The sequence below is a fragment of the Bubalus kerabau genome, chromosome 5 (assembly GCF_029407905.1).
Source record: "Bubalus kerabau isolate K-KA32 ecotype Philippines breed swamp buffalo chromosome 5, PCC_UOA_SB_1v2, whole genome shotgun sequence".
Classification (NCBI taxonomy): domain Eukaryota; kingdom Metazoa; phylum Chordata; class Mammalia; order Artiodactyla; family Bovidae; genus Bubalus; species Bubalus kerabau.
The window spans coordinates 35112351-35137906 of record NC_073628.1 but is presented as its reverse complement, the minus strand read 5'-3'; the positions used below and the strand labels follow the sequence as shown (position 1 = coordinate 35137906).

The following is a 25556-nucleotide window of genomic DNA, read 5'->3' as shown; positions in this document are numbered from 1 at the left end:
CACAGTTTCCCTTACCAGTTATTTTAATGAAGGGGATTGTAAAGTAAATCCAGACAAATTAAAACATAGCTGTGATAGGTCCCAGGCTTTGTCCAGGTTCATATGGGGATTAACATTTAATGAGAGGAGCCTGGGGCAGCCTTTCCCTCATGTATACACTTTGGAGCACAGTTAACCAACAGCCAAACCATATATATTTCCCCAGCCTCTTCACCTCTTCATCATGTATCCACCTGCTTCTGCATCATAGAAAGGGGATGTGTGTGGGCATTGGTGTGAAGGAAGATGTGAGTGAGTGTGTAAAAACTGAGACACTTTAAGGTTGCAAGCTCCAGTCGGAGGTTGGAGAAGATAAGTTTCTAAGACAGTTAAATACAAAGGAGACTGAACCCCTGTGTGACTATATTTAACCAAGTAAATTTGATACAATATGGCCCTGAGATAGAGTTGAGCCAACTGATATAACATCTCTTCCATGAGTTGTTTTGTTTTTTTTTTTAATTCATCTGTTCTTTCAGCAAATATTTATTGAAAGCACTTGCTGTGCCAGGTCTGGTGCCTGCTGCCAGGGACCCAAGATTGAATAAATGCTAGAGCCTGCCGGCAGGCAGGCTTCCAATCTAAAGAGGAGAGACACAGACACCAGTGTGGCAGGGCACAGGCTGGGTGGGGAAGGGGAGGTGCTCTGGGTGTGGCTTTTCCCAGCAGGAAAGCTAAGGTGTTCTTGGGCCTGACCTGGTTCGTCCCCAAGGCCCTGCACAGTTGAATCAAGAGTTTTACAGACTTGGAATGAGAACTTTAGGATGGTTAGGGATTTCCACCTGATTTCAAGAGGAAGCCGAGTGACATACATAGATGGTTTTGAAGGCTGTTTTGTCCTGGCTGGTGGTGCTGTGCTATGTAACTTCAACCCAAAGTTTGAGGCCACTGCTAGAGACTGGTTTGCTCTTCAGGGAGGTGCATCTCTTCCAGGTGACTCAGAGCTGCACTGATACTGGGTGTCTGGTTGACGTTGTTCAATAGCTAAGTCATATCTGACTATTTGCAACCCCGTGGACTGCAGCTCACCAGACTCCTTTGTCCCTCACTGTCTCCCAAAGTTTACTCAGATTCATGTCCATTGAGTCAGTGACACTATCTAACCATCTCATTCTCTGCCACCACCTTCTCCTCCCACCTTCAATTTTTCCCAGCATCAGGGTCTTTTCCAATGAGTCGGCTCTTTACATCAGGTCGCCAAAGTATTAGAGCTTCAGCTTCAGCATCAGTCCTTCCAATGAATATTCAGGACTGATTTCCTTTAGGATGGACTGGTTTGATCGCCTCGCTGTCCAAGGGACTCTGAAGAGTCTTCTCCAGAACCCCAATTCAAAAGCATCAATTTTTCAGCACTCAGCCTTCTTTATGGTCCGACTCTCACAATTGTACATGACTACTGATGCCTTAGGTCCCCATCAATCAGTTGTGTGCATAACAGAACGTACATGGCACAGTTTACAGAGCACATTTCATAACAAGTTACACATTTGCCCTTTCCTTCCGTTATCACCATTCACCATGTAGGGGACCATTACTGCTCTCCCCATTTGAGGGGAGAAGTATGATGCAGAGAGATTAAGCAATTCTCCCAAGGACTCCACGAGAACCCAAGGAGACTGGGCAGTCGAAGTCTGAATCCAAGTCTACTCTGTGGATTGTGTACTCTATAGTACAGGCCCCAGTCTTCCAGCATTTCGTCAGAAAGTACTGATGTGAATCACGTGACTGTCCCCTAGCCTTTATCACATGCTTGCTTGTGTCAGATATGTAACATAAGTCAGAATTCACATCTGAACCGCATTGCACCACACCCCGTTTCCTTTCTTATATGAATACGTGTGTGCAGTTTATATCCTGACTGTGTGCCAGGCTCCGTGCTAGAAGCTTCACTTCCACTCATCTTAACTCATTTAACTGCGTTAGGTTACACGCATCTGCCATGCTAGGATGTCACTTCTTAGAGTCAGGAAAGAGCCGTGTCTGTCATGCTCACCATTGGATCCCCGGGGCCTGCTGGGAGCAAAGAAATTCAGCAAACAAGTCCTTGCAGTAGTCAGTGTCATCCACAGTTTACAACTGAGGAAACTTGAGATGTAGGAGCTCTGACCGGACATTCACAAAGTGCCACTTACGTTATGTAAAAGGTGCAGGAGAGCTCAAAGCACATTCTTTCACATCATTCTGTTTGGTTTTCACCAACCACTCTGGGATGTTATATCTGCTTTAATGCCGAAGCAGAATCGGAAAAGGAAAAACAAAGCAGTTCCTTTTATTTCAAGGAGAAAAAAATAATAATAATTGAGGAATATAAAAGCATAACAATGGGCCTACCTCTTGCGGCTGAATGAGAAAGTAGTGTCTCAGGCTTCCACTCCCTCCACAAGGCAGTGCGTCTCCTGCACTCAGGCGGGAAGCGCATCTTCAGAGGAGAACCTCAGACCGACAGGTTGTGTTGCCATCAGTTAGCACCCCGTAAACATCAAGGTCACCCCGTTCAGGCCCCTTCCATTAAAATGTGCAAGAGCTCACAGCCCAGCTTGTAAAAGGACTGATGGAGGGGTACCCAGCCACCAGGCAACCTCAGCTTCGTGCCAGGGCGGCATGTCTCGTGTAAACTGGTGGTAAATGGATGTTTACCATTTTGTTTGGAGGGACAGCCCTGCGGTCTCCAGAGGAGAAAAGTAGGCTTGACCGATGGGGGAAACTCTGCGTAAAGAATCTCATTGCATTTCACACACAGCCAGGGTCGGTCCGACCTGAAACATAATGAAGGATAAGCAACAAGACCAGAAACAGGGGCACATCTTCTGGAAGAACCAGAAGGTTCGCTCAGAGGAGAGCCCGCCCCTGTCCAGTCTGGGACTCAGTCTCCACATCTGTGAAACATCTGTCCTGCAGTGCTGTGCTGAGGATTGTCAGAATGAGGCGAAAGGACCAGAGGAACACTTGATCTTGTCGAATCCCTTATGCTCTCTGGGTCTCAGGAGCCTCACCTCTTGGAAGGATAATAGCCAGGTGTTCACACAGCATTGCTGTGATAGTTAATTGAGGAACTATATGTGAAAAGAGCTTTGTGAACTGTGAAACCTGATTTAAGTGCTACGGTATTAAGCAGAAGTGACTTTCCCCCACATTATCTCATTTGATCTAACACCAGCCCTGTAAGATTGGTGAAGTGGGAGTTATTTATCCTCATTTTACAGAAATGAAATCGAGATTTAGTGAACTGCGTAACTGGCACCTTGAAGATTACCCTGCCAGTAAGGGACAAAGCCAAGAAGAGATCCCGAATCTGTCTGATCCTAAGATCCAGGATTCTTTATTCATTGCACATAAGCAGAAAGGTGCCGAAGTGAGTAACAGCTGTAAATCACTCAGATGATCTTAGCAATCAGTTTGTGCTTTCTCTGCTCAGCAATCTCCTGGGGGCAGAGACTGTGTCCTATCAAGCTCTGTGTTCCTAGCACCAGGAACAGTCTCTGGCACAAAGCAGGCAGGCGTGGACTATTACTGGAAGAATAAAAGAATCAGGATAAACTGTACATCAGGGCTGTGTCCCCTCTGGAGTGGGTGCTGTCACCATTCCCATTTTGCAGAGGAAGGAAGTGAAGCTCAGAGCAATTGAATCTGCTGTCTAAGGTTCCACAGCGGGCAGAACCAAGCTTTGGAGTCATACGTGATCTCAAGTCTTTAGGTCTTCCATGCACACTGCCTCCAGGTTAATTAGTAAAAGAATGAACTAACCAATAGTGAGGACCTGAAGTGAGACCCTCAAATGCTGGGGAAGACCTGCCTCTTCTGCTCTCAACCCTGTGACCTCCAAGTGCCCCACGACCCCCAACACCAAGGCTTTGGCCCATGCAGCCTGTCCCTCTCCAGGCTCACACCTCAGTGAATAGAAGCGTTGTTTGCAGCTTAGTTTCACACCATAAACTGCCACCTGGGAGATGCGCTGAGTAAACCCAAACGAAGGCTAAGCTGACCTTCCCTCAGGCTCTCAGGTGGAGGTCTCAGGTGGAGGTCTCTGAGTGTGGGCCCGCCTCCGGAGGCACCTGGGTGGATGTCCTTGCAACGCTGTGCCATAGGGCTAGAAATTTCAGACTCGAGACACCGGGAGACCCAGGGACCCGAGACTGTAAGTCTGCATCTTGAGGGAAGTCCAACACGCTGTCCGTGGGAGCGAGAAGGGAAGGAAGCTTGAAGAACACCTTGAGCAATCCCCCTTCCTGGAGGGCTGCTGGCTGTCCTGACACCGCTCCACAGCCGCACCCTCACTCGGGGAGTTTTCACAGCAGACAGACAGGCCTGGACTGACTGTCAGCCAGGCTGAGCAGGGTGTACCTGAATTGTTTTAAATTCTTTGGCACCAGTAACCCCAGGCACGCATGGATTTCTTATCCAACAAACCTTAATTAAGGGTCTTTCTGTGCCAAGAACCATGCTGGGTATCAGGCCTAGAGGCGATCAGAAGAATTCATCCAGCCTCAGGGTGTCCTGCGTCTGACAGTGACACACACAGAAATGGAAGAGCAGTCTACCATGTCATCTGGAAAGGCATCAAGCAAGACAGCCGCTGCTGGGTGAATCGTGGGCGACTTCTCAGAGGAGGAGGGGCCCAGTCCTGGGGATGGATGATGCTGTGCAACATGGAGGATGTTTACATCGGAGACTCCCACAGTCTCAGTTGCCATCTGGTTTCCCCTGCAGTCGATGAGGGAGCTGACACCCAGAGAGGACAGGTGACCTCCCCAAGGTCACGCAGCAGATCAGTGGCTGAACAGGCATGAACCTTGCAAACCCAGTCCTTGGACATCCAGTGACATCCATCACTGTCCTGAGAAATCTTTCTTGAGTTAGTGATCTTGCCACACCATTTCCCATTATCTACTTCTACTGGCCCTGATGGGCAGTAGAAATGCTAAGAGGCAGCAGCAAAGTCAAGGAACCTGACCAGGGTCACAGAGCTTCTGCTCCTGAACCTGGCGTAGAGACCAAATCCCCTGGCTTCAGGTCAGGGCTCTTTCCTCACATTTTCCAGCAGCCTCTGTCTCCTCTGGGTAGCCAAGAAACCTGGCGTGGTACCGTAGGCACACCCTCCCTGTCTAGCTAGTTTGCTGGCCAAATTGTCAGGTGTAGGAACACCTCAGATACGGACATTCTTACTATTGTTTTCTTTTTTTAACTCTTGGGTATTTTTCAGTTCAGTTCAGTCACTCAGTCATGTCCAATTCTCTGCAACCCTATGGACTGCAGCACACCAGGCTTCCCTGTCCATCACCAACTCCCAGAGCTTGCTCAGACTCATGTCCATCGAGTCAGTAATGCCATCCAACCATCTCATCCTCTGTTGTCCCCTTCTCCTCCTGCCTTCAATCTTTCCCAGTACCAGGGTCTTTTCCAATGTGTCAGCTCTTCACATCAGGTGGCCAAAGTATTGAAGTTTCGGCTTCAGCATCAGTCCTTCCAGTGAATATTCAGGACTGATTTGCTTTAGGATGGACTGGTTTGATCTCCTTGCAGTCCAAGGGATTCTCAAGAGTCTTCTCCAACACCACAGTTCAAAAGCATCAATTCTTCAGCGCTCAACTTTCCTTATGGTCTACCTCTCACATGCATACATGGCTACTAGAAAAACCATAGCTTTGACTAGACAGACCTTTGTCAGTAATGTCTCTGCTTTTTAATATGTTGTCTAGGTTGGTCATAGCTTTTCTTCCAAGGAGCAGGCATCTTTTAATTTCATGGCTGCAGTCACCATCTGCAGTGATTTTGGAGCCCAAGAAGTTAAAGTCTCTTATTGTTTCCATTGTTTCCCCATCTACTTGCCATGAAGTGATGGGACCAGATGCCATAATCTTCATTTTTGAATGTTAAATTTTAAGCCAGCTTTTTCATTCTCCTTTTCACTTGAACATTTTAGCCATTGCCTCATAGATTAAGATGAAAGTTCTGAGCCTCTGAGATCTAATTTTATTTTCTTTCCTTTTTCAAAAGTACTTAAACTGTTAGGAACTTTGAAATCAGAATTACAGCTTGCAAATGCAACTTGATGCGGGTGTCAGTCAGTCTAATTGGAAAGAAATTTAAGGTGTTGGGATTTTCTTTTGAAGAACATTGGGCCACAAGGCACAGAACCTAATTAGGGTCTCCATTCACAGCCCTGGCCAAGACCATCAAGGGTCCCAGTTGTTCAACCGGTTTCCTAAAAAGGAGTTGTTTTCAGAGCCTCCACAACCTCTGCCTGCGTAACCGTGAAGATGTCACTGGCCCCAAGCCCGAGGGGCTTGTGAATCAGGTCGTGTGAGTGTGTTGCACCATCTCACAATTGGGCCTTTGTGAAGGGCTGGGCAACTCCACTCTGGCTGTGAAGTGCCCCCACCCCCAAGCCAGTATTGCTTTGAATGAGAAAGGCCATTTCGATGGCTCTTGGAGTTGGGGTGATCCATGAGCAAGAGGACAAAGGATAAACCCAGCAAAAGCCCAGAACAGCCACCCAGAGTTACCCCCGTGGTGTGCTGGAGGGCCAACCTCCCTTTCATCCCATCTCACTTAGAGTCAAGGCTGGAGTGAAAGGCAAGCCCAGGACCCCTCACGCACCCCAGCCAAACCCACAAGCACTTGACTTGGCAATCGGGGGACTCATCCTCGCTTTGTTTTCACACATAACTGGTTTTTAATTAAATCTGACTTTCTGTCACATCTGTTCCGTAGGCCGGTCCCTTTTGGAAGCGGCAAGCACAAAAGTGGGGACAGGCTGGCCACAGGGAAAAGCAAAGAGAGGAGAGGCCTGCAATCCATCCTGTTTTGATGATGAGGAGGGCTGGGGACAGGCCTCCGCCGGGAGAGTTATTCTTTCAGGGGGTGCTTGTCTGCAGGGATTAGCCCTGAGCCTTTCGAACCCTGACAGCTCACGGAGCCCGGCGGAGGGGAGCCAAGTGTGACCCTTGTTCCCCAGAAAAGCTTGCTCAGTGCCTGTTTTTTCTCCTCCCGCCCCACAGAGATCTGTGCTGCCGACTGCGGGGGCCATGGCGTCTGCGTGGGGGGCACGTGCCGCTGCGAGGACGGCTGGATGGGGGCGGCCTGCGACCAGCGCGCCTGCCACCCGCGCTGCGCGGAGCACGGAACCTGCCGCGACGGCAAGTGCGAGTGCAGCCCGGGCTGGAACGGCGAGCACTGCACCATCGGTACGCGGGCGGGGCCCGGGCCTCCCCGGGGGCTGCACGCTGCCGGCGTCTGCCGGGCACTCTGGGGGGCCCCCATCGCATGCGGGAGCTGGGCCGAAAGTCCTTTCATCTGACGACATTATGGTCGGCTTGTCCTAGACAGCAGTTGGATTTGAATTCACAGTCGGGGGATTCAGAACCTTTTCCCTCCCAACCTGCATTTCCCGGGTCTCAACCAGCTGGTAGCATACCTTGGGGCTCGCCCTGCCCAGGCTGAATGGATGACAGCTTTGTGTTAGGGAGCTGGGGTTGAAGAATGAGGCAGATGACTCTACCACTGAGCAACTGTGAGCAAGGTCTAAGTGTCTCTCGGAGCCTCAGTTTGCTCACCTATGAAATGGGGGCAAGCATGCACGTAAAGAGCTTAGCACAGGCTGGCACATGGTACTGCTCATTACAAGTAGCCCATTCAATCAAATTTATGGTCTGGTTGGGAGGTCTTGGTTCTAGCACCGACCCCTCCCCACCATGGCCTCCTAGGCCTGTACTCCCAGAGAGGCCTGGAGGCCTGGAGGAAGCTTCCCGCAGGTCCCCGGCCACATCTGCAGCCCATTAGGCCTGGGGTCCTCCCCCTCACTCCTGTCCTCGGCTTCCATCCTGTCTGCCTTTGTCTCCTTTCCCCTCTCCAGGGGGCTCCTCAGCACCAGCCCCTGCTGAAGCAGCACTGTTGGCAGCTTTCAAAACAAGCTGATCACTTCATTCCCTTCTTTCTCCCTTTCCTGCTGGTTTTGTTGATTTTAAACACAGCCAGACATTTGCTTGGTTTATTATCCTGGAATGAACACTCACCAAAACGTCTTTATTGAATCAACTGGTTTGTGTATGTATGTTTTAACTTCTTCCCCTTCCATGTTTTTGTGTGTGTGTGTGTGTGTGTGTGTGTGTTTTTAAAGAAAGGATCTGTGATCAGATGGTGAGCACATGGCTTTAGGAGGCAGGACACAGGCTGCCTCTCCAGCTCTGAAAGTCCCCTCCTGAGTCTTACAGAAACTGGGAGGCAAGCCCCAAAGATTTTGAGGGATGAAGGAATTTTGAACAAATGGAGCTCCCTCTTATTTCATGTTTTTTGTTTTGTTTTGTTTTTGTTTTTTTGTTTTTTTTTTTACGGCTTCATTCTTTCTGTTTTATAGCCTGAAATTAGTTTTTATTGATCATGTCTGCCCCCACCCCATCGTTCTGTTTATAAATGGCTCTGGAATGCCTTATACTTATTAACATCAATAATAATGGCTTCTGATATTTGAGTATTTACAGTGTGACCAGCTCTGTGCTAAGGGCTTTGAGTGCATCATTTCATACACCCAGCCATCACCCCGTGAAGGCACGTGTATTATCCCCTTCTTTGCAGGGACCCGAGGCCTACAGTCACTTAACCGTGAAGAAGTAGAATGGGAACTTGAGGCTGGGTTTTCTGAGCCGCGGTGAAAGCCCAGGTTTTCTGCAGAGGCCTCCGGCTCTTGTCCTTCCCAGAGGCTGGGCCCTCCTATTCCAGTGGCGCTCAGAGTGCCATGGTTAGGTTGCCAGCCAGTGCTCTTACCAGCGCGCAAAGCTGCTCCCACCGCCGCCAGCAGCCTGGCCTGCTTTTCCATAGCAGAATGTGCCGCGCTACCACCCTATGTGCCTCTGGGTGGCTTCTTTCTGTCAGAGTCATCCTATCTCATGACAGCCCTGGACACCCCCTGAAAGAGAAGCGGCCCGAGTCACTCAGGAGGCCCACCCACTTCTTTAAACTCGGCTCCCCCTTCACCTTCACTTTTCTGCATGACTAAGGACAGGCTGACCTCTTAGCCTCCCAGCCCAGAAGGGGACCCGTGCTTATTAAAACCAAAATCAGAGCCCAGAGAGACCCTTCTGTTTTCTCTCACTTGCTTACAGAGTCCTCAGCTCACCCCACCAAGTTGCACAGGGTTTATGGATGTCAGACTTTTATAAGATTAAAGTATCTCGTCTGAGTCAAATGACGAGGGATTTGGGGGAAGTCTCCCCTCGTCCAGTCACAGATGATTCATGGCAGGGCTTGGGGGCGGGCGGTGCTCCGTCTAGCGTCTCGTGGATGATCATCGGCTGGACTTGAAGAGCATCCCTTTGTTTGGATGCCAAGAAGTCAAAGCAGGGCCTCCCACCTCCCCTGCACACCCAGCTGTCACTCTGTAAGAGCAAATTCCATCTTGGGATTGCAGATGCTGTTTTCCCTCCAGATAAGAAATACATCAAGGTAAAAGTGCACACGATTCAAGAGGAAGGTTGACAGTCATAAATACCAGAAAATGTCACAGGACATTGAAGAAGCAATGGGCTAGTCATAGTGGCTCAGATGAAAGGACTTTGGCCCGGAATTCTATTACCTGTCATTGTGTGGTGAGCGTTTCCTTTGTCCCTGTCTTGTCTCCCCGCATGGCAGCTTGCCCTCTGTGCGTCTCGCCTGTGGCCAGCTGCATTCCTGCCAGAAACTCAACACCGTAGTGCCAAAGGAAGCCTCCAGTAACCTTGTCGGTAGAAGGGAAGGGGCTGCGAGATACAAAGGAGGGAAACAATGGTGGTGCCTTCTTTTTTCTTCTCAGAACAGAAATGAGAAGGAGAAGCCTCTCTTTAATCTTTAATGGCAGCAAGAAGCACTTTCTTCTATTTCCAGGGAACTACACTCCCTGTGAGGATCAGTTAGGAAAAGCAAAAACTTACTGCTGCGAAAAGTTAGAAATTCAAAATGTTAAATTTTCTCTTGTAATCAGGCTTCCTTATTATATGAGGGTTGATTATAGTGCAGCTAGTTCCTATGTTACAATGTGGTTTTGTCTTATACAAGAGAAAATGCCAGAACCCACAATGCTGATTCAGACACCTCCATGCAGTGGGCGCCAGAGAGAGCAGAGCTGTTTATTTGCACACTCCTGTCTTCCATAAACAGGAAAGAATGACTTGATTATCTAATAACCAGCATAAAAGAGTTTAGACAAGCCTGAACTCCTTGTGACAAGTCCCCAGCATAAGAACCTTCTTAACCCAGTGACATTTCCCAGAGTAGATTATATAGCAGGAATTAAGTATCTCCTTTTGGAGATCGGGGTCCACCTTTTCTTTTATGGAAACTACTTGTTTTTTTTTTTTAATAAAATAGATTAGTTTCAGAATGAAAGGAAATTTGGCAGTGGCATCCTCTTTAATGACTATATTTTTGTCAGAAAACAAGAATATTTTGAATCTTAATTCTTTATGTTAGGAATTATCCATCTCTTTGCATCTTCAAGAAAGGTCTTGGTGAAGAAGCTCTGTGGGCAGACCGCATGGTCGCTGGGGGCTTCAGTTTCTCCATCTACAAATCACAGATCTCAGGATGCAGGGGGCTGGGGGAAGCCTGCAGGGACACTGACATTCCAGCCCCTCCTCCACTGCCCACAGACCTACACATCCAGCATCACCTGCTCCTAAAAATAAAAAGAGGTATTTTCCTTTTCACTCTCACTTACTTGTTTCTAATACACCCTAGTGTAAATGAAACCCAGTTTCCCTAGTCCAGAAGTTAAGGTAGGATGCGACATGGATTCATTTCTCAAGTATGTGGTCAAGACAGAGTCATCAAAAACATATTTTTGGACATCTTTTCCAAGAATTTTATGGATCTTTTAAGTCTGGGGCTTGACCTCCTATTTCATTAGAGAAAGCTGAAAATCATAGCTAAATTTCAGAAGGTGTTTAATTTTTCCTATTTCTTTGAAAACATTAACATTTTGGATCACTTCTGTGATGGTTACTTTATTCATTTCCCTTGACTATAAAGTCCCAAAACACATATGGGAAATGCAAGCTTCTGATTACATTTGTAAAATTCCAACCTTGACCCCAAAGCTGTGATTGTTCAAAATGCCAGATATACAGAATTATTTACTAGGCTTCAGGAGAGCTGTCCAGTGCTATAAATTCTGATTCTTAAACAAATCCTCCTCTGGGAGTAAAGATCAAAATAATACTGTGATGATGCAATTACTGGAGTGAACAAAGACAGACTTCACAATGCAGAGGAATTATAAAGAAAGGCCACACAATCTTCTGGAGTCCTTTGTCCATTTTTGAATGCTCGCTCTTGAGTTTCTTTTGTGTTATCAGACAGTCCTCAAGCAAGAGGACTCACAAGCATTCATAAGCTATCTGCATCTGTGAGATAATCTTGTGCTTACAGTTCAGTCGCTCAGTCATGTCCGACTCTTTGCGACCCCGTGAACTACAGCACGCCAGGCCTCCCTGTCCATCACCAACTCCCAGAGCTTGCTCAAACTCATGTCCATCGAGTCAATGATGCCATCCAACCATCTCATCCTCTGTCGTCCCCTTTTCCTCCTGCCTTCTGCCTCCTCAAAGGCATGCTCTCACATCAGGACCCAGGAGTTGCAGGACAAATGCTGACAAGGAGAAAGAGGACATGGACAGGGATCTGCCCCCACATTGTCAGAAGAGGAGCTTGATTAGTTGATGCCCCTGGGAGCTCTCAGCCCACACGTGATAGGAGTGGGAAACTGGAGACCAATTAGTGAGCTCTGTGAGTCCCTCTCAGGGCGGGTGCCATGGGCTACTTACTCCTCACTGATCCTTTATCCAAAGAGAGAAGAGCATTAACGTATCCAAGAACTTAACAAGAGTATCTCTTGGATGATCTGTCATCCATCTGAAAGAAGTTCAGATGACTATAACCACCCCAGTTGTCATCACCTGTCACAGTGATCCTTGTTTCATCTGACCTGACACGTACCCACGATACAACTGTTAGAGTCAGCTGAGGCTCCTGGAGGATAAGAGTGAAAAAGCTTCTTGCCATGTTCTTCACAGCCTTTGATAAGGGGACCCGAAGCTTATTGGGATTATCTCAAGAGAAATGTTTAGAAACTTCCATCAGTACAAGCAAGCAAAGGAAAGAAGCTTTCATGTCGCAGGTCATAGAAATACTAAAGAGAACTAAGACCTCACAGACTTCCCTCCTGTCAAAGGCCCAGAACTTGTTTTATAAATAACTGTGTGCTTCCACGGTTTCCAGTTTCTTGCATAGTGACAGGAATATAGCAGAAGCTTGAGAATCGTGTGCAATGTTGAAAAGACAATCATCGTCCGAGAGGAAACTGATTCTACTCCCATCGTCTTCATCCTAAAATCTGGAAGAAAAAGATGAAGGAATTTGGGGAAGCCCTGAATCCACCATTCATAATGCAAGCCTAGGGACTTGACATCATATTTTCTTAACAATTAGTGCTTCAAAGTCGCAATGAAATTTTAATTAACTCTTCTCAAGGGCATATGCGCCAAGATTTTCAAACAGTGAAAGAAACAACAATGTGGACTTCTGCACATACCTTTTATAAGTAAATGACATTGGACTTCAAAGACCCAGTTACCACTTTCATTTTCAGTAGTCAAGAAAGCTCTGTTCTGCACCCAGAGAACCCTTGGACTTGGTGTTGCTTGGAATTGGTGTTGACTGGCTGTTACCAGCATTTGGATTCACAGTGTGGCTTGAGGTCTCTATGTAGGGAAGGAATCTCAGGATTTGTGGAGCCCACTTTTGTCTCCTGAAACCCACAATGTTGATTGCAACCTGAGTCTGCCTCCATCACTTACACTGGCTGCCATTCCTGCCTGTAGCTAAGAAATTAATAAGCATTTGTTCAAGGTACTTAAAACACACTATTTTAATAGAAAACTTTATTACTAAATAGTTCTTATAAATGAAATGACGTTAGAAGACAGAGCAAGAGCTCTCTAAGGTCAGCCCCTGAACTTGGGGAGATTAGTTTGCATAGTGGATATAATCTTTACTCATCACCAGAGCCACAACATCACCATTGAGTTTGGAGACAACATTTTTCATGGTCTGAGAGCTCCCTCCACATGGATGCTGCACAGCTCTATAGCCATTTGGATCCCAACAGTGGTATCTCATCCAGCTAAGTCATCCTTGCCAGCCCCATGAGAGAAGTCTAGGCTCACTCCATCTCGTCTGTAGCTGGGTTCAGAGTTATGACCAGAATATATGATTAGGACCCTTCACAGAACTCTGCAGATCAGAAAGCTAAGAACACCAGCTGAGCCAAGAAATCCTGTATGTTATGGCTTTCTGATGGCGTATTCCGGGAGATGACCTCTAAGCAATTTTGGATCACTTTGCAAACTTAGACGAACAAGCTTGACTAAGAAGAAGGTTGAAGAAGCACCAAACATCAAGAAAGAGTTTGCCTACTCCAGAGAAGCTTCCTGGGCTTGTTTTTCCATGCGGGCTGATCCTGTTTTTCACCGTCTGTCCGTCCACAGTTCTGTTTGTTCGGTCCTGCGTAATACACCACTCCCCTTCGCATTTCCTCCTGACATCCTGTGAGCTGATGGACTCTGCAGGATCTTTGAGAATGAAGGGGGAAGCACCCGCTTAAACTCCTCTTCCCAATTTTCCACTTGGCTCTGCAGCCTCTGGGAGCGTATTTCATCTTGAAGCACAGACCACAAGGAGGCCTGAACTAAGAACATAGCCTTTCATCCACGAGCCTTTGGAGGCAAATATATATTGATGAACAGCAACAGTATCTGTCCTGTCCAGAGGACTGAAAACGTAAAATTTATGCTTTTTTTTTTTTTTATGAAGAGAGTAAGAATGTTCTCACAGTTTATAGAACCCTAGGGCTTCCAGATAAGGCCTCACCACTGCAGTTGAGCCCTCTCTTATGGACTTTTGGTTCACGTGTGAAATCAAGCTAAGTGTGGGGGCCAGCCCGGCTGAAAACATAAACCCTTCAGGAGGTGGCCATCTCCCCAGTTTTCTTCGGAGCACTTGTGAGGGAGCTGTAGAGAGGGAGATGTGAGGGAAGCCCCTCCAAAGGCTGTGACCACAGCCTAATGGGGAAGGTGAGATAGTGTGACTGATGTGTGCTGGGGATGTAGAGGTCTGCCCTGCTCCAGACACACAGCCAGGCACCCACATATGTGCACAGGAGGCTTATTTCAGAGCCACATTGGACACCCATCCTCACCAATAGGCTTCCTTGGTGGCTCAGACAGTAAAGAATCTGCCGGCAATGCAGGAGACTCGGGTTCAGTCCCTGGGTAGGGAAGATCCCCTGGAGAAGGGCACGGAACCCACTTCAGCATTCTTGCCTGGAGAATTCCATGGACAGAGGAGCCTGGTGGGCTACAGTCCATGGGGTTGCAAAGAACCAGACACAGCTGAGCAACTAACATTTAACACACTCACAAATAAGCAAAACCTCAGATTGCCAAATGATTCACTGCTTGAATATAACCCCCCAGTGGTGATGTATGATCATAAAAATGGCGTATGTGTGGGAAAACAAAGCATGCATCATTCTAAATACCTTTTTGAGTTCATCAGAATTGAGAAGGGGTCAGGGTTTCTTTTCTTTCACAGCGACCTCCACTGACCTGCACCTCACATTCTGTGTAAGAGGCACAAAGGAGAGATGCATCTCACTTAGAACATCAAGCATTCTGCATTCCTGTGGGCACGTGTGTCCATGGAAAATACAGGAGTGGCAAGCAGATAGGCTAGCAGTATATTTGACCAAAGACTCAACCCAGTCCCCTAGTGCATATCAGAGATAACTCACATCTTGCCTGTCTCCAAACCCCAACCTTCTGCGGGCACCTCTGCCCAGACAGGATTCCCTCGCTCTCGCAAAGGGAAGGTGGATGGTGCTCTGGGCAGACAAAGTGCTAGTTTTCCGTGCAGCTGACGGATCAGGAGCATGGCCACTTTCTCAGCTTCCCATCCTCCTCCTCCTCCCGATTTCCTTATCCACATGTCCTCTTGTTTATATGATCACATTTCCAAACGCCTGGATCCCAGAGTGGGTTGACGTTCCTTTTGGCCTTTCCTGAAGAATGCGCTTGCTCTCCCTCCTTCTCTCTCGTGTTGTCCTGTCTTTGGTTTTATTTTCCTCTCCCTGGCAGGTCTGTCCCAGATGTGGGGTGCGGCCCCTTTGTCTCCTTAGCACCTGGCATGGTTGTGTGACAGGCAGTATTGTACTTTCTGGATCCTACCTTAAATGTGCTGTCTTTTATTCCCCAAGCGCACTATCTGGATAGGGTAGTTAAAGGTATGGTCTTCCTCTATTTTTCTGTTGTCTTTGTGTGTGTGTTTGTGTATGGGCATAACAGAAGAAATGTACATCTAGAAATACACATGTACCCTCTAAGCATGGTGTCCCAAGGCTGCCACGTCCCGGACTTTGTCACAGCATCCACTGCCCTGGGGGCAGGGTTTTGATAACGAGATGGTTGATACACCTGGAGGGTCCTTCTTCCCTTCCTGCAAGTGCTCAATCTGTTTGTGACATTGCCATTGTGCTGTTATCCTTCCCTTCCCATACACCCTTTCTGCCCCATCTCATGTCACCCTGCCCATCCCTGTGGCCCCTGGTCCATCAGAATTAAGTTGCTGGGAACCAGGGCGGGTGGTCTGAGACAGGAAGCAACAGAGACCCTGGAGCCACCTAAGAAATCTTAAGAACTCCATTCCCACTAGATACTGTACCAGGCTCTGGAGAAATGAGGGGAAAACAGACCTCTGACCTCAGGGAGTAAATGGTCGGTTTGTTTGGTTTTTTTTTTTCCCCCCTCTTCAGAGAAGGCCTGACTTAGTTAAGTTTTATCTTTGCAGAGTGTTCCCTACAGGCAAAGTAATTTTTGCCATTTACATTAAGTTGATGGTACCTAATTTTGCAAAAAGGCCTCACTGCTCTAAGAAGGGAAGAAGGCAATGGCAACCCATTCCAGTACTCTTGCTTGGAAAATCCCATGGACGGAGGAGCCTGGTAGGCTGCAGTCCACGGGGTCGCTAAGAGTCGGCACAACTGAGCAGCTTCACTTTCATGCATTGGAGAAGGAAATGGCAACCCACTCCAGTGTTCTTGCCTGGAGAATCCCAGGGACGGGGGAGCCTGGTGAGCTACCGTCTATGGGGTCACACGGAGTCGGATACGACTGAAGTGACTGAAGTGACTTAGCAGCAGCAGCAGCAGCTCTAAGAAGAAGTCTGAATGATCAGATACGTGTGCTCCAGAAAGGCTCCAAGCTCCCAGGGGAGAAATACCATGCCATCTTCATCTTTTTATCCTTAAGCCCTCACACAGCACTGGGTACCAAATATATGCTCAGTGCTTAAGGACACATACTCTGGGGTCAGACTGCCCGAGTTTGAATCTAAACTCCAACACTTAATGAATTCAATGACCGACCTCCCTCCCTTCCCTTCAAGAGTCCTTATAAAATGAGCATGATAACAGAACTTGCCTCATAGGGTTGGCATGAGGATTGAATAAAGTAATGAATGTAAAGTGTTCAGCACGTGGGCAGGAATGGTGCTCAGTAAATGTTAGCTGTGCTGTTTTAACATCATACTCTTAGCCTTGCCCTTAATTTGGAGAAGGACTTCATTAGCCAGGCTAATTTTTGAAACTGTAAAGAAAAGGACTAAATTGGCTTTTAATAAGAGATAGCAACTGCTGTTTAAAAATTCATGGAAAGGATTTTAGGGCAACCTAAATGACTGAATGCTTTTCAACTGGGATATCTCTGCCAAACACAGCAAAGGTGATTGTGGGACCCACCCAGTGGACGCCTGGTGTTGAGAAGCAAGGTTCCCTGAACTTTACATACTGGCCTTCAACCAAGAATAAAATTATTGCAGCAAGAAAGAGTCACACCTCTGAGCCTGTTTAAAATAGGCATTTCACACATGATCATCATCAGGGGAATCCTCAAGATGGATTAAGTTTAATAATGTCACCATCTATTTGGTGAATGTTTTTCCTACTATGTGAAGTTTTTCCACATCCATGAGTCTTAAGTGAGTCCTGTGAATTTTTTTTAAGGGAACAGATAGAATTATACTCATTTGATTGGAAAAGGAAATTAAAGTTGAAGAAGTTGAGTGTCCCAGCCTGGATCACACTTGTAGTAAGTAGCAGAACCAGGATTTTTTATTTCCTGGCCTAATCCATATTTCCAATATTCTTTCTTCTGTCATAGTCATGAAGAATGTCCCATTAATTTCCAATGTTCTTCCTCCAAACCACATCTTCCAAGCTGACACCTTCACCAGGAAGTAGCCCACATTCTCTCTCAAGCCACCTGTTCTGATCTGTAGTTCAGAAAATATTCACCAAACCTTGAGGTAGATTAGGTCAATGAATCATAAGTCACTTTAAAAGACAAATGTTTCTTGTCAAAACTCTAGTTCTCCACCAAGCACCCCATCGGACTGGCTCTCTGGTATAATGGGTGCTAGTAATTCCCAAAAAAGAATTCAGAGGCTGATATATGTAAACCTGGGACTTTTCAGAGTAGAGTATTTTGCAGTTCAGAGACAAGCCAGCTTTTGTTCTTTCTGTCCACTTGCCTTGGTAGACACTGAAGAAACAACAGCCACTCACCAAGTATTTTGACCTCTTCCTAAGTATGAGGAAATGTGGAGCCACATGACAGAAGAGGCCCCAGCCTCCCAGAGAAATCACTAAAAATATATTGTCCCTAAAACACTAAAAATAGTTCCAACAAAACATGATGAGGATTGTGATAGAGGACATCCCACGGCCACTTAGCAATGAGAGCCCTCCCCAGCCTAGGCAGGGCCTCATAGACCAAAATTGTGGGCCATAACATACCATATGAGAGGCCACTGAAGGCTTTTAAAAGCAGGATACTGACTTGATGGGGCTTCCCAGGCCCCAAAGAATCTGCCTGCCAATGCAGGAGATGCAGGTTCTATCCCTGGGTTGGGAAGATCCCCTGGAAAAGGAAATGGCAACCCACTCCAGTGTTCTTGCTGCGAAAATTCCATGGACAGAGGAGCCTGGTGGGCTGCAGTCCATGAGGGTCGCAAAAGAGTTGGACATAAGTGAGCGACTGAACAGCACGCAAATGACTTGATGACATTTGTGATTTGGAAGGATCGATCTGGCCATATTGTGGGAAAAGTTGAGAAGGAACATTTAGGGGCAAAGAGACCGATTAGGAGGCTGTTGCTGTCATCTAGGTAGGAGATGATGGTGCCCTTGTCTAGAGGGCTGCCTGTGGGGATGAAAATGTACGAGAAGACCAGAGCGAGAAACATAAATGGGATAGGTATGTTGTATGGCTCCTCTACCACATAAATAAAAATGAAATACCTTCAAGGATTCTGAAAGTCTTCTAGCTTCAAAGGAGTCTTCTTTGTAGGCTTAAACAGGAGGTTGGAAATAAAGCAGTCCCTTGTCATTTAAAGGGCATTATTTCTTTTGAAAAGCCTAGCCCTTCTCTAAACCTTAAAATTATATTATTTTGAGCTCTGGAAAATGCCCAGTATGAATCCTTCCAGAGGGGATTGTTAACGCCACTTGGGCTCTCTGAATTATTGATGTGTTTCAGGGTTGTGAAATTAATGAGTTTTAGCAGCAGGTAAGGAAGGGCATGGAGAAGGCAATGGCACCCCACTCCAGTACTCTTGCCTGGAGAATCCCATGGACAGAGGAGACTGGTAGGCTGCAGTCCATGGGGTCGCTAGGAGTCGGACACGACTAAGCGACTTCACTTTCACTTTCCACTTTCATGCATTGGAGAAGGAAATGGCAACCCACTCCAGTGTTCTTGCCTGGAAAATCCCATGGATGGAGGAGCCTGGTAGGCTGCAGTCCATGGGGTCACTAAGAGTCGGACACGACTGAGCGACTTCACTTTCGCTTTTCACTTTCCTGCATTGGAGAAGGAAATGGCAACCCACTCCAGTGTTCTTGCCTGGAGAATCCCAGGGACGGGGGAGCCTGGTGGGCTGCTGTCTCTGGCGTCGCACAGAGTTGGACACAACTGAAGCGACTTAGCAGCAAGGAAGGGCATATTGCTTTAAGAAAGTCAACAGATTCCCCCCGAGAGGAGGCCTCTTCATAATGGCTAATGGGAGGTGTGATGATCTCAGAAGCAAATTGTTGCATGAGAGCAAACCTCACTCAAGCCAAAGATACTCCAGGTGTCTCTGAAACCCTGAAACCAGCTGGACAGTGCAGACCCTTGGGATAGAGACTGGTCCATTTAAAGAAACTGACCGTGGAGAGAGCGTTCCTGTGGTTTTACATGTAGACCAGACCCTCCCTGAGAACACCAGGGCTGCCTCCTGGCAGTTTCAGAGCTGCACAGAACGTGTGCATCAGGCCCCGTGTTCTAAGCGGAGCTCACTAGAGCAGGGCTTCCCAAAGAGGGTTTTGTGGAATAGAATTTTCCACATGATTGTAAATGGTTTGGGTGGCAGCAAGGAGTTCTGAGGTCAAATTGGAAAATGTTCCAATAATCAAATATGCAGGTTTCTTTGTTGTAAGACTCCCCAGAGGCTTTAATGTGTTTAATGTGACTTTGTAGGATGAGAATATACGATATATTGTTTCCTAAACTTATTTAACTATAGAGGCTTGTTTTTGAGGAACTCATGGAACTGGTAGTTCAAAGAATTCACTTTGAGAAGCATTGTTTGCTATTATAAGACCCATTTTAAATTGTCCTGGAGCAAAAGTGAAAGTGTTAGTCGCTCAGTTGTGTCTGACTCTCTGCAACCCCGTGGACTGTAGCCCGCCAGGCTCTTCTGTCCATGGGGATTCTCCAAGCAAGAATACTGGAGTGGGTTGCCATGTCCTCCTCCAGGGGATCTTCCCCACCCAGGGATAGGGATTGAACCTAGGTCTCCTGCATTGCAGGCAGATTCTTTACCATCTGAGCCACCAGGGAAGCCCCATCCTGTCTTAAATTGTCTTGGAACAAAAGGTATAGATAAATAGAGCATAAAAATATTGAAGGCAGAGGCTATATCTCATCTGTGTATACCCCAGAATTAACACATGCCTGATATCCAGTAGGTGTTAAGTAAAGTTTGTTGAAATTAAGAACAGAATTATCCAATTTGAGGTTATTTTGACCTTCTCTATTGGGTGTTGGTACTGGAAGGGCCTAACAGAGGATCTCATCCTAACCTTCATTTCATATTGAGTTAACCAAAAAGTTCATTGGGGTTTTTCTGTAAGATGTTATGGAAAAACCCAAATAAACTTTTTGGCCACCCCAATAGATGAGGAAATTGAGGTCAAGAAAGGACAAATTACTTTGCCAAGATCCCACAAGTTAGGCAGGCAGAACCTAGGTCTCCTGCCTCATCCATTGATCCATTTCAGCTCAAATATATGGAGTACTGGCTCTGTGCAAGGTACTAGTTTAGGTCCAAAATTACCTTTATGGAGGTTACATTCTAATGGAGGGAGTAGACCTTAAATTATTGCAAAATGAATTATTTAAGTACGCTTGGGACAGTTGCTCTCAAGAAGGACAGAGCACTAGGGAAGTCAGGTGGGCCTGGGCTGGGCCTTGGGGGCCCTGAACCCATCTATCTTACTGCTTCCTGCTGAGCGGCATGTTGGCCCCATGACCACAGCATTGGGTTTGTCTCAGCTCTTTCTGGCAAGGTTTGTATTTATGAGGACCATAGCTTTTGACCCAAATGCTGAACAGTTTGGACTGACAAAGTGTTATTTTCAGATTCGTGAGTTTCGTAGTGAAGTTGGACCAATACAATGTTAAAACAAAGAAGTCCAATAATAATAATAGCAGCTATCATTTATTAAATGCCTACCTGTGTTATCCGCTGTGCTAAATAATTGGTATACATTATCCCATTAACCTTCTTAACAGCTCTGTGAATTGGGTATTAGCTCCATTTTACAGATAACACAACTGAACTTGGAGAGTTAAATGATTTGCCAAACATCACATGGGATTCCCCAAGACTCTGCCTGCCAGTGCAGGAAACACGGGTTTAAACCCTGGATCAAGATGATCCCCTGGAGAAGGAAATGGCAGCCCACTCCAGTATCCTTGCCTGGGAAATCCCATGGACAGAGGAGCCTGGCGGGCTATAGTCCATGGGGTCGCAGAGTCAGACGTGACTTAGCAACAACAACAAAGTAAGATCGAGGCACTGGGATTTGAACTGTTCTGTCCCATTCCAAAGTCCACATTCTGTTATAAGATTTGGTTTTTATTAAAAATTTAGGATTCAGTGGTGTGAAACTGACACTGCCTTAGACAATCAGGATCTGAAAAATGTAACCAAGCGTTACTTAGTTTTGGAAATAATACATGTAGAGTGCCTAGCACAGTGGCAAGCCATGGTAGACCCTCAGTATAGGCAACTGTCATTGTCCTCACGGCCCTGAAGCATCTAAATCAGGGTTTGGCAGGCTACAGAACACAGACCAAATCTGGCTCATCCCGTCTTTATAAATAACGTTTTGTTGGAACACAGCCATGCCCATTGATTTACAAATTGTATGTGGCTCCTTTCAAGCTATAATGGCAGAATTTGGTAATGACAGAGCCAAAAAGACCATATGGCTCACGAGGCAAAATATTCAGTAGCTGGACCTTTACAAAATACTTTGCTGACTTTGATCTAGGTAATTGCCTCGGTTTTCTTTTTGCCTTTTTATGGCCCCTATCTGGGATTATGGATGCAACTCATGATATATATGATAGTCCCTCTACTCAAACTAGCGAGAAAGTCATGACATGTGGAAGACTCAGATATTGTGTTCAAGCTGTCTGTCAGGCTTTGTGCATCATGCATACTTTATTTAATCCTCCCAACAACCCCATTTTATAAGTAGACTGAGGCTCAAAGGAACTAAATACAGTGCTTGGGTCTTACAGCCACTGAGTGACAGAACCAGCCTTTGAAATGACACCCAAGCTTGTACTCTTATTCAAGAGAGATTCTTTGCGTCTTACACGAGGCTACACCTTGGAGCAAGAGAAGGCAGTCTACTGCTATCCTTAACAATTGGACCCTTGTTCCTCCAAGACTAATTTCAACATATGGGGCTTAATTTAAAGCAAGTCTCGGCTGGATGGACAAAACTTTAAATGGGACTCATTGGAGAAAGAGGGAGCCTGTAGGTGCTTAGATCAGGAGTGGCTGAGGTCAGCTTCTGAGACAGAGTGCCTGCACGTCACAGCACTGCTCCTGCGCTTCTCAGCTGCTGTCTTGATTTCTTCTGGGGTGACCATGCTGGTGTCGTCCTGCTTCCCCCAACAGGCTTCTTCCAGGCAGCGACCCCCATAGTCTACATTTGCTTCAGAGTTTCTGCGGGACTCCCTCCTGGGCTGGGAGCACACACTCAATAAATGTTTCTTCCTTTGAATGGAAAACACAGTGGCTAGATTGACCGGTGGCTGTGTTGAACATCTCAAATATAAATGAACATGTTCTTTTCTTCTACTTTGTAACACCAGTCAAGGATAAAAAGGCCTTGAAACACTACAGTTTTAGATTCTAGTTAATCTGCCATTTAGTGAGTGCCTACCTTGGCCTAGGCCTTGTACCAGACAGCCGTATCCATACTTGTTTCATTTAAGAGTAATGGGTGAGTTTTCAGTTATTTCATGATAGAAAATTCAGTTTACAGCTGTATTTGTAGCAGTTTGCTGCTTTTAATAATAAAACAAGCTTTATAGATGGCAGAGTGCTTTCACATCCATACCTTCCCCTGAGACTGAGCAGGCCCAGAAAGAAGCTATGGAAGGCATCCTGGTGAGGTGTTTTTTGATGGCCCCTCTAAGAAAGGAGTTGGCAAATTTGTTAAAAATGAGGACTTGATGAAAACCAAGCAGCATAATAGAAGCAGGAGTGAAGCATGTAACTTAACAGATTCTTGAGAGGGTGGTAAGCAAAAATCTGCAAGCTTACTGGAATAATAACTCCCACCTTATGATCTAGTCAAAGCAGAACTCAGGCAGAGTCTAAATATTGCCTGACCCTCCCTGATTAAATCATCCCAGCCCTCGCAGACAGATGGGCACTCCCGTGTTTGGTTCCCACCATATTTTATACATCTCCCTCAGGGCACTTAGCAGTGAAATATTTTACTCATACCAATCTGTGTCCTTTGATAGGCTGCATGCTCCTCAAGAATAAGAACTAGGCCTTATTCATGTCTGTGCCGCCAGTGCTAGCCCAGAGAAGGTGCCTAATAACTGACAGGCGGCCAGACCGATGTCCAGATGAACACAATTAGGGGAGAGTGGCCTGCCCGAACCTGCACTGGCATTCGCAGACAGCCTTCGTTAGGCGCTCTCGTGGCAGTCATCCAGGCTGCTCTGAGTGGCTGAGGATCAGATGGGAAGAAAAAGACCCCAGGACTCTTCCTCAAGGCAAAGACAGTTGTTCAGGAGGAAATCGGACGAAACAAATGCAAAGCCTAAGGTCCCATGCAATGGACCTAGTCCCAAGGCCTGAGAAAAGTACAGCCCTTCAGAAGGAGACCCAGGTGTGCTGAGGGGACAAGAGGAGTAAACGTAGGGATGATCATTCCTTTGTTTTAAACAAAACAGAGGCAGGAACCACCGGCAAGCGTGAGCAAGGAGTGAAGAATCGGCCCCAAAGCTCCACTGGCCAGATTTGGATAAGCCTACATCCGTGAACTCTGGCTCTAGAATCCTGATCACTTTGGAAAGGGAGGGTTTTGGGTACAGAAGGTGTGGGCTTCAGGCCTAGCCCCCCTACCTCCTGACAGTGCCGCGTGCTAACCGTGTGGTCTGAGCAGGCCTTCCACCTCTGAGTCTCAGTAGCCTTAAATGTAAGGGGCAGTTCTAACGATAGGCACCCCCAGGTACCGAGGGCATCAGTGTGCTGACGAATGTGAAGGCCTTTTGTGAGCTGACAGGTTGAGTGTGAGTGTGTGTGAGCACAGTCTGTGCCCATGGTTGATCAGACCCTGATTCTGGCTGCTTTGCCTTGCAGAGGGTTGCCCTGGCCTGTGCAATGGCAACGGCAGATGTACCTTGGACCTGAACGGGTGGCATTGCGTCTGCCAGCTGGGCTGGAGAGGAGCTGGCTGTGACACGTCCATGGAAACCGCCTGTGGCGACAGCAAAGACAACGATGGAGGTAGGGCTCTGGCACCCAAGGGCCCCGTGAGTCTCCAGGGCAGTGGGAGATGCAGAGTGGAGGGTGGGCATTACTGAGTGAATAGGCCACCAACCCACCAGCTATCCAGTCTAGGGGGCCCTCAGGGTAGGCATAAAACAGCACCTGTCATCTAAGGAATAAGCACGTATCACTCGTTGTTCCATTGGAATTAATTAAACTTAACTGATGCAAACAAAATCCATTGCCATCTGACAGCAAGTGCAGAGGAGAAGGCATATGAATGAAGGAATTTTCTCGTAATGCATTAATGGAGTGAGTTGCCTAGCAAAGTTATGAGATTTCCCCCACTGGAAGTGGGCAAGAAGAGGCCACCCCAATTCTGTAGCACGGAAAGTGCCAGAAAGGATGCTTCTCCAGGGGGAGGGTGGTTGAGTTACCTTTGATCGAGGTCCCTTCTCCTCTGGTTCTGGTGGTAATGCTCACCAAGAGTCCTGGGGGCCACCTTTGCCCCCACACCTTCTGTCCCTGTGGGTTGGTAGTAGAATTCATCTTTGCTGTTGGTTTTTGTTTTTTTTTCGAGTGCTGGGCAGTCAGAACCCTGAGGAAGGGAGGCCTTCTCTTGTGGAGCATGTATTAGCTGAGAATGAATAGGTCAAGGTTCTAATCCCAATTCTGTCTTTGGCCCTCTGTGTGTCACTAAGCAAGCTGCTCGAGTCAGTGGGCCTCACACTCCCTACTTACAAAATGAGGCCCTCGGATCATAAGAGCCCTTCCAGTCTTTATCTTAGTCCTAGAATTAGCCTTTGCCTATCTGTTGTGTGAAACCTGGATAAATACAACCACAATGTACTTTCATTTCCTACTTGGAAAATGGGATGATTCTTTGTGCCTCTACCAATCTCAGGGGGTTATTAGGATAAAAAGATATACAGGGGGGAAAAAAAAGATCGGAACATTTAGCCCTTCCTTTCGAATGATGGCCTAACAGTTGACCTCATCAAAAAGATATGTTTATGCAGCTGCCATGTTTATGCCAAGGGACTTTCTGGTATAAAACTGCACAGAATAGAGAATCCAAGGCCAGAAACTTAGCATCCTAACCTTGGGGAAGCTTCTACTTAGTGCAGTTCAACAATCTCAGAGCAGCAGGAGGACTGAAAGGCCAGTGTGTGCTGCCGTGATTATTCTGGTTCATTTGCCTTAAGCTGGCTCCAGCAGCTCTGGGCTGTTTCAGACCACTGGTCTTTGTCCGAGCCCCCAGATTTCAGGCCTTATATCTGCTGCCTGAATCCAGGAGGAGGCCAAGCCCGATGCACCCAGTCCTCAGCCCCGTGGAGTAATTTTCCACAAGGAGCCCATGGGGCTGC

The 25556-nt window shown here is 47.0% G+C and overlaps 1 protein-coding gene across 1 annotated transcript in view; it reads left to right on the top strand.

The window, feature by feature from the left end:
- The window catches only part of TENM4 (teneurin transmembrane protein 4), a 440205-nt gene that overhangs the window by 302973 nt on the left and 111676 nt on the right, over positions 1 to 25556 (top strand). The window contains exons 13-14 of the mRNA XM_055581442.1: positions 7038 to 7223; positions 24061 to 24207. Of these exons, the coding sequence (XP_055437417.1) occupies positions 7038 to 7223; positions 24061 to 24207 (333 nt within the window). The remainder of the gene's footprint in view (positions 1 to 7037; positions 7224 to 24060; positions 24208 to 25556) is intronic.